Source organism: Lactuca saligna, chromosome 1 (genome assembly GCF_052625555.1).
Source record: "Lactuca saligna cultivar CGN05327 chromosome 1, ASM5262555v1, whole genome shotgun sequence".
Lineage (NCBI taxonomy): Eukaryota > Viridiplantae > Streptophyta > Magnoliopsida > Asterales > Asteraceae > Lactuca > Lactuca saligna.
The window spans coordinates 15025289-15035013 of NC_136417.1; the positions used below are offsets into that span (position 1 = coordinate 15025289).

The 9725-nt window shown below is 32.8% G+C and overlaps 1 protein-coding gene across 1 annotated transcript; it reads left to right on the forward strand.

Annotated features, from left to right (window-relative positions):
- Positions 1 to 570: 570 nt before the first annotated feature.
- On the forward strand, positions 571 to 2971 carry LOC145016510 (cytochrome P450 734A1-like). Its single transcript, XM_078974820.1, has 4 exons — positions 571 to 1126; positions 1303 to 1553; positions 1643 to 1994; positions 2116 to 2971. The coding sequence occupies exons 1-4, from the start codon at positions 632 to 634 to the stop codon at positions 2560 to 2562; spliced, it is 1545 nt and encodes a 514-aa protein (XP_078830946.1). The 5' UTR covers positions 571 to 631; the 3' UTR covers positions 2563 to 2971.
- The last annotated feature ends 6754 nt before the right edge of the window (positions 2972 to 9725 follow it).

Genomic DNA, 9725 nt, shown 5'->3' on the forward strand with positions numbered 1-9725 from the left:
TTTATAACTGTGGTTCCCACGGGTTATAAACTAGTGCTTAATAAATTATGCTAACACTTGTGATATCTTCCGCCTAGTTTCTGAGTTGTAGCATAGAAAGGAAAAGATGATAAAAAAAAGTAAGGAGAGAAAAAATGTAAAATGGAAAATAATGTCATTTGTGTTCGTGAGTTTAAGAAGTGGAAGAAAAATTAAACATTTTGTTATTTCTCTTCGAATCCTTCTAAATAGGAATCAAAATTACAAGAGAAAGTGACAATTCTATTTTCTTTCACTTCATTCCTATTATTTTTTTTTAATGAAATTCAGGATTACCAATTTTTTTTATTTTGTTTTTTATTTCCACTAACTCTTTTTCTTTTATTTTATTAAATTCAATTTGGAAACAAAGAGGTTTTATACGCCAAACGATTGAACTTTGAAACAATAAAAGATAATTTTTTTTAAAAAAAGGTAATTTATATAAAAAATTCTAAAGATATGACTATACCTGCAAAGAGTGTCAACTATAGGGACGAAAAGAGTAATTTACTTAAAACAAAACAAATCACTTTGCACAATAGTCAACGGCCATTGAAGGTCCCTATTTGCAGGTCACGAGCAAACATCTCTTTCACGCATAACCAAAACAATGAGTCTGTTCTTGCTTCTTCTTCTTCTTCCTCTGTTCTTCATTTCATTTCGTATCCTCTACAAATTCATATGGATCCCACTTCAGATCCAACGCCACTTCCGTCAACAAGGCATCAGAGGTCCCAATTACCGCCCACTTTTCGGTAACTCCGCCGACATCCGACGGAGGATGATCGCCAAGGCAGAATCATCACGGCCAGTTTCTTTCAATCATAACGGAGTTGTTCAGAGGGTGATGCCACACTACCACAATTGGTCGAAGGTTTATGGCGATACGTTCCTGTATTGGTTCGGGTCAACGGCCCGTCTGGCCTTGTCCGACCCGGATATGATCAAGGAGATACTGGTGAACAAAAGCGGGTCGTTTGGGAAGATCCGGTTCAACCCGGTTTCCAAAGCTTTGTTTGGGGAGGGACTTGTGGGGTTGGAAGGTGAAAAGTGGATTGTTCATAGAAGGATCACAAGCCACGCCTTTAACATGGAGAGAGTTAAGGTACTTTTTCATCACCTTTTATATTTTCTCATGTTGGTGTATATATTTTGAAAGTACAACGTATCTAAAATGTAACTCAATCTTTACTTGTTTAATTTAACTTGTAACTAAATCTGTACATGCAAAGGCATCCTATAAACTAATGGGCCTACTTTTGTTTCAATTGGGCTATACAGGAATGGATACCCGAAATTGTGGATAGCACTCAAAATATGATGAACAAATGGGATGCAAAAATTGGCGGAAGAAACGACGCCGAATTGGAATTCGACGTGCACAAGGAATTTCATGATCTCTCTGCAAACATTATATCACGCACGGCTTTTGGAAGCAATTTTAAAGAAGGAAAACGAATATTTGAGTTGCAAGAGCAACAAGTTGCATTAGTATTACAAGCCTTGCGAAATGTCTACATCCCGGGTTTTAAGTAAATATCTAACAATATATTTTCACGTGTAATTTGTCATGTTGTTATTTCATAAAGATATATTGTTAATCACAAACAATCTGGTGTAGGTATATACCGACAAAAAATAACAGGAAAAGGTGGAAGCTTGATGAAGACACAACGAGATTAATAAGGAAATTGATCGAGAAAAACAAAAATAAACTAGAAGATAGTGGAACACTCCTTGAATCGTTGATGTCTCCATACAAGAAAGAGGATGTACTTAATCTAGAGGAGATTGTGGATGAATGCAAGACATTTTACTTTGCAGGAAAGGAAACAACGGCTAATCTTTTAACATGGACATTTCTTCTTCTTGGATTACATCAAGAATGGCAAAACAAAGCTCGAGAAGAAGTTGTTCGAGTTTGTGGTCACAATGCGTTTCCCAATGCAGAGAATTTGACAGACTTAAAGATTGTAAGTTTATATATAGTATTTTTTTTTTCGTTTTTACTTAATGGACTTAACAATGACACGAGTCACATGACTTAATTTGTAAGCTATGACTTAATTAATTGTACATTTTGAATATTAACAGATTAACATGATATTGAATGAGACACTTAGACTCTACCCTCCGGCAGTAATGATGATGAGACAAGCATCGGAAAATGTGAAGTTAAAGGGTAGAATTGACATTCCGGCTGGAACGCAACTTTTTATGGCCATGACCGAAGTTCATCATGATGCAAGAATATGGGGAGAAGATGCGAATGAATTCAATCCAATGAGGTTTGTGGATCCTAGGAACCATTTAGCTTCGTTTTTCCCATTTGGTTTGGGTCCTAGAGTTTGTGTTGGACAAAATCTAGCAATGATAGAGGCGAAAATTGTTGTGGCTATGATTGTTCGAGAATACTCGTTTGGGGTTTCACCTACATATGTTCATGCTCCAATGCAATCCTTAACTTTGCAACCCCAATATGGAGCTCAAATAATATTTACCAGGAGAAAATTAAGTAGTTTGTCCAACGGAAACTTATAAATCGGTATATTTGGATATCTTTTTTTGTTCCGGTTTAATGTTTAATGAGAAAGAAAGCCCGAGTACCAATTCTGCGACAAAAGCAAGTAGCAAGTAGTAGAAAAATCATAGTAAGCAGCAGTCAACAAACATAAGAAAGAAAGCAAGAAGGAGCATGCATCAAGAGCGATCAACTTTTGATCAAGGATAAAAGAAAAGAAGCAAGACCCAAGCAAGGATAAAAATATAATTTATATCTTTTAATTCCTTTTTTTTTTCTCTTTTATTAAAGTCGACAACATAAGGGAAATTAAAATAGGATTTAAATGAACATGTCGCTTTCTATATGAAGCATTTAAATGCATACGTCGCTTTCTATATGAAGCAATGTAAACAATATATTATCGATAAAGTTTTGTTTTAAAATTTACCCATGCATCGTCAAGTTAAATGAAGTTATCATCAATGTCATCATTCATTCATTTGAAAATTAAATACCGTAGAATCAATATTATTCAAAGTTACAGAAAAGTTCAAATTTCATATGGTTCATCAAAAAATGGACCGCATTAAAAAAAAGGTTAAACAAATTAACCACATAAAAACAATTAAAAAACTTATCTATAGTAATATATTAAAATAGATAAAGGTTTCTACAAAATCCATTCTGTAATATTTTAGATTGTTGTAACTAAACTAGATAAAGTTTTCCGATATGAAATCAAATTATATTTTTACTATTGTTTTAACATTAAAACGTCATATAGGTCGTAATCTTAGTTTTCTTCTTTCATTACTGATTTACCTCCAAAACACATGCCAAATTATCCTTTTCTGATTTTCTCCATATCGTTTTTTGTTATTTTATATTTATAAATAGTAATTATCAAATATTAAAAAATAATCTATTAATTTTTTGTATTTCTATATCATATAAACTAGTCCATTTTATTAAAACTTCTTTTTATACTATATAAAATAATAAACATTTTTATTAAAAAAAAAAGTTATCTTAAGTTATCAATCTTTTTTTTTTTTTTTTTGAAACGGAAATTTATTAACGCTACTGCCTAAGGAGCAAGGCCAGGCAAAAGAGATCTAAACAAACGAAATTACAAAATATTTAAAGGGGAAGAAACCCAACCCGCCGCATTACAATTCACATAATTCCCCCCGATCACTAACCCCTTTAATTCACTGGCCCCTTTAATACTTAACTTAACAAAGTGTAATGCTTTTAGTTAGTTTTCTATTAGAAAAAAATAATAATAAAGAAAGAAAAAGAAGTGAATTTAATGATATTGACATATTTTATATTTTAGTGTAGCTATTGTTACTATTGAGACATATTAAATTCAATTTATTATCCAATTATGCATGACTTAATTATGTATGATTGGAGTGATAAATATGGACTCGAAAATTTGGAGGTCCGAAGATAGCACCTTTAGCAGAGTCTAAGAGCAGGGCAGAGCCCCTGACAGTGGTTCCGCTAACAGAAGTTATTCATATGTTATTACCATAAACTATAATATAGTCATATTTATATGCATCCAAATATTTACAAAAAAAATGTATACTTATTTTATTATAAGCACATTATGCGAACATATATTTACAAAAAAAATGAATACAAACACCAATTTCATAGTAAACCTATACATTTCTTTTATAAAATCATATTTATATGCATCCAAATAAGTGTTTGTATACATTTTTTCTGTAAAAGCATATTTATATATTTTTTTATAAACACCTATTTTGTATTCAAACACGTTTATATAAAAAATGTATATAAAAAAGTGTATATAAACTTGTATTATTATAAAATTTTGAGTAAATTACACGAATGGTCCCTATGCTTTGGGATAATTTGCGTATTTGGTCCTTAACTTATTTTTTAACTCGAAAGGTCCCTACTATTTGTTTTTGTTACGCATTCGGTCCTTATCTTACCTAAAAAGACTAATATTTAAATAGGAAAAAACGGTGGGGTAGGTAAGGTAATGTGAGGAGGTGGGGTTGAGGGTGTGTTTATTTAAATAAATTAAAAAACCAAAAGTAAAATTGTCTTTTTACGTAAGATATGGACCGAACGCGTAACAAAAACAAACAATAGGGACCTTCCGAGTTAAAAAAAATAAGTTAGGGACCAAACGCACAAGTTATCCAAAACCATAGGGACCATTCGTGTAATTTACTCTAAAAATTATTCAATCACGTTTTTATAAAAAAAAATATACCATTGTTAAAGCCGATGAACCACAAAGCTTGACAATTATGTTAGATCTTCAAAAACATTAAGAAAGGTAAAGCCTTTTTTACTCTAAAACATTAATGTTCAATATTTCCATCAAACTTATCATAAAATAATCATGAATCTCACTTTTATAAATCACATGGGCCTTTGTATTGTGTTTTTAGTTAAGATTTGATTGGATTACATAATATGTTAATATGTTGTGATTTAATATTTGAGACTATATTTTATTAGATATATTTTTTGGTATCTCATAATTAGGTTTTGATTTTTGCATTTGTAAAAATTGGATTTTGTTTAGTTATGGATTTCACACCTGCGATTTAAGGGGTCGGTTGCATGAAAAGGGTTAAGTTGGGATTTTTTTTTCATATTAGAATGCAAACATATGTTCATTCTATGAGAATATAAATATTACATAAAACATGTTTTGCTAATAATTATGACAAAATGCATTTATATATTCTATGTTTTAGAATGTTTATAATATAGAAGAAAAGAATATGACTTAAGTGCATTCTATCAGAATTTATTTGTATACATGTATTCTGTTAGAATGTCTTTGAGAATGTTTGTTAACAACAAGTATATTTACTTAACTGGTAATAGTAACGAATAATGCATGTTATTCTTTAGAAATACCTTCAAGAAGGAATCAAATATTGATCATACAAGAGAAAGATTTGGAATTGAGTTAAAAAAAAACAAGTATATTTGCGAAGAATTACGTTCTTACAATAATACATCACATTTTCGTAAGAATAGTTGGAATCAAGTCTATTACTTGGATCACTGAAGAAGATTAAGGACATTTGTTCAATAATTGTATATTTAAGAATGCAATTTTATAAGAATTTTATTATTTTTTTTATGACATTCTGTTAGAGTATGTGTAATTATGTTAAATGTATAAGGATGCTATTCTTTAAGAATATATATTAATTTGTATTTAAGTTCGAATGTCTATGAAAAAAATACAAGAATGTTGTTATTATTCAACTCAGGGTTCAAAAAAATTAATCTCTAATAATATTCTAATAGAATAACATTCTGACAGAATCACATAACATCATATTTATAGGATTGTGCAAACTGATTCCTAATTTGGGAAAAAAGGATATATTTTGGATCAAATTTGTAATAAAATTTAAAATCTGAGCCAAAAATGTATTTTTGGACCAAATTTGTAATAAATTTTGATAGCTGGGCCAAAAATGTGATTTTTAAAAGTTGAATGACCTGCTGACCGAGTAAAATGATTAAATTGAATATGATTACCGGTTTTGGGAACTTAATTGAATAAAGATATAAGGACCAAATCGATTATGAGGCCAATATGTAAGGACTTTATTGCAATTTTCCTTAAAAAAAAGTAAAGTTATTGAGTTTGTTCGGCAATACGTTTCCCCAAAAATTGGTAATGAAATCATGATGATGTCAGAGGTGATTTTGTTCTATAACCACCATTCAAACCGCCATTTTGTTGCCAACATATTATATATGAATGGTAACTACCTTCTAATCGATATCTTCCTTGTATAAAAGGAAGGTGGTTGTTCCATGCAAATGTTACAACTTTCATATAACTGAAAATTGATTTTTACAGATATATGTCTCTCCATAACACAAAATAACAATGTATTTTTCTATGTTTCAGATTTAAAAGTAGCATGAATTCCAAATCGTTTATTCCAAATCGTACATATAAAGAACGCCGAAATTCGAGTTATAACGAAGAAGTTATGACCCGTCGAAGTTTCGCGACGGAACCGACATGACATCGGGAAGCGTAAATAGTGAATTTACAATAGAGCGGCTTTTAGCCTTAGTTATCTAAATGAAATTCGTTGAATATGTTAACCGAGAACAACAAAAACAGAACGCCCAAATCTGACTTCGTATGAGGAAGTTACGAATTTTCTAAATTTGGAATAGCAGTGCACGACCCGAAACTCGAATTTTAATTCAAGTGGTTTTTGGCCTACGCGACCTATATGAGAGTTAAAGATCTCATTAATAGGAACTCAATGGTAAAAAGACAAACGAAAACGGAGTCCGTATGTAGAAGTTATGAATTTTACGCGGACATTGAACAGTATAATCTCCTCGTACTGTTAAATTTAAGATCCCTTGAGAATTAGCCGGTGGAGTCTAAATGAATGTTGTAGATCTTGTTTTTACCTACACGTGGATATAAATAACGTTGAAAACGGAGACCGTATACGAAAGTTATGAATTTTTTGAAAATCGGCTGATTTCCACCATGTGTGCGATGCCACGTGTCAGCACCAGGCTGTGCCTGGGTGTCTCCAGCTGGCTCACAATGTGAGCATCATAAAACTCACGACGTGGGTGACCCTCCAGCCCCCTATAAATGAGAGGTGAATCCCTCTTTATTCCTCACACCTCCCATAACTTCCCTCTCTCTCTCTCTAGAACTTCTCTATAGCCCCGAAAAGCCTAGGGAACCTCCCTAGCACGAGGCGGAAGCCCCGGAGGGCCCAACGACTCCGATAAGAAGAGCCTTTCGGCTCGAGAACGCTGCTCCAGTGGAGCCCATTTTTGAGAAAAACTCGATGTAAGTGAGCTACGCCTAACCTATCTCTAGTATAGCTTATGATTCAATATAGTAATGTAATTAGGACCTTATAAGGAGTATTTGGGCTATTATTTTGGGTTATATAAGTATTGTTTAACACTTATATAATATTAATAATAGTTAGACTATTAATTAGTCTCGGTGAATAATAGACTAAACTCTAGTGATAATGATGTTAGGTTTTGTCAAAGAAAAAATTGTGTTAAGAGTAACGAAGTGTTGTCCAAGTGCCGAGTCACCACCTTTTCAAGTTAATGCATGGTCCCTTTCATCTTACACATAGATATGAAGTAGTTTATATAAACTACGTGCTATGTGTGCATATTATTTGTATACTTGCTATCTATGTTGGATGAACAATTTTATACAAGTTTTATATGATTTAAACTGTATATGTATTTATATCTACATAATATGTTGGGTGAAACATGGGTAGATGAAATAGGAGTTGGATGATGAGTTGAGAGGTGATATAGACCATGAGGTAAGGGTGAGAGGTGGATGATATAAGAAGCCTTGTTCCCAAATGCTAGCCCCGTCATCTAGCAGAGTATGGATGACAACCACGGACTATTCTAAACAGTCCGGTGGAACACTAGCAGGCTCGCAACCTGTAGGTGTTGTGAACGATGTGTTCACCAATGTACTCTAAAAACCCATTGACATGTATTACAAGTAGACTCTCGAAAACGGTACTGTCAATAAACGAGATAACCCAAGCAGTTGTGCTCGAAGGACAATATTGACAGATGCGCCTCATAGAGAATGTCACAATTCTGGTAGCTGCGCCTAAGTGATATAAGTAGCAGTTGTGTTTGAGAGTTGTGTCATTGACAACGATGGACTTCTTAACTATTCGTTAGGATAATCCTTAGGAATTAATGAATGAATGAGAAATAGCTGATTCTTAGGGTAGATCCTTAAGAGTAAAAAAGATAATGGGGGATGGGTAATTAGGTTAACTGTTTGATGATTAAACATAATAATTATATTATTGTGGGTTGAAAATCCTATGTACTCACCAGGTTTCCCAACCTGACATACTCAGTTTATTTATATCACAGATGTTGATATTAAGTCATATTACACGGAGAGATCAAGGAGATATAAATCACTAGTGATAGTGAATGTAAGTTCTGTTTATGCTTATGTTTCTGCATTGACAATGACATCCCAAATGTTTTAAAATGAATAAAATACTTTTCTACGGAAATGCTTTGATAACGTATTTATCATGTTTTACTGGGAACAAATTATGTAACATTTTTATTAAAAGAGGCACTCTGATTTTTATAAAGCATAAACAAAATTGGTCTTTTCTGGCCGTGAAATGGGGATGTCACAAATTCCCCAAGGCACGTCGCGCCTAGCGGAACAAACCCGACAAAATTTAGCTCCCCTAAGAGCAGAATGCTTGCAGAGACGGTCCGACTCCGCCAGGGGCGCCTTTCACTTTACGACAAAAGTGTAACAGCTCTAGGCGACAAGGCAGATGCTCAGAGCATTACCACCTGAACCAATCGTTGGCTCTTACAGATTAAGGAGCACGATTATCCAATCAACGTCCCCGATCATGTCGGGTCTGATGTCCTTGTCTTTTACGGACTAGTAGAAGGATTCAATATAAAAGGTCATCTTCGGTGCCTTGAAAAGTAAGTCGGTATCTCCCAATTCACTCTAGATACACCCAAGTCTATCTACTGACTTGATCGTCAGAGTGTTTTTCCGGGAGCCTTCTTCCGGAGAACGGATGACATTTTTCTCTTGCTGTGACCTCGCAGGTTCATCGGAATCATCGAAGGCACAAGGCATGCACGTCCGGTGACATTGTCACATCAATAACTATATTCCTAAACCCAAATATCTAAGAGAAATTACTCATATATTACTATCATTAACTATAATATGGTAAAGTTATTGAGTTTGTTCAACAGTTTTTTCAATTTTGTATTATTAAACACCATTTGAGAAATGAATATTAATCGAATTCTTTTTTAATATACACATAAAATGATAAAATAAAATAAAGTATTCTTTAAAAAAGCTAATCAATGTAAATTTGTTGTATCCGTTCAATGTGTCAATGTTACTCATTTAACCAAAGTTTTTCGAGATTTGCATTGTCTTAAGATAATCGCCTTGCCTTTGTACCCACTTCTTGATCTTTAAAAACAAGTTATTACATATATTGGAAATTGTGACATTCATATTTTAATGAAAGAAAATTTGCCAAGAATTTAGTACTGCTTTAATTTTATATGAAATTCTTTTAAACAAGTGATGGTAAAATGTAAATAGAGTTATATATTACTTTACAACGATTCA

Coding starts and splice junctions, on each gene's coding strand:
- LOC145016510 (XM_078974820.1), top strand. CDS start 632: ATGAGTCTGTTCTTGCTTCTTCTTCTTCTTCCTCTGTTCTTCATTTCA. Junction 1,127..1,302: donor TTAACATGGAGAGAGTTAAG/GTACTTTTTCAT, acceptor TGGGCTATACAG/GAATGGATACCCGAAATTGT. Junction 1,554..1,642: donor GTCTACATCCCGGGTTTTAA/GTAAATATCTAA, acceptor AATCTGGTGTAG/GTATATACCGACAAAAAATA.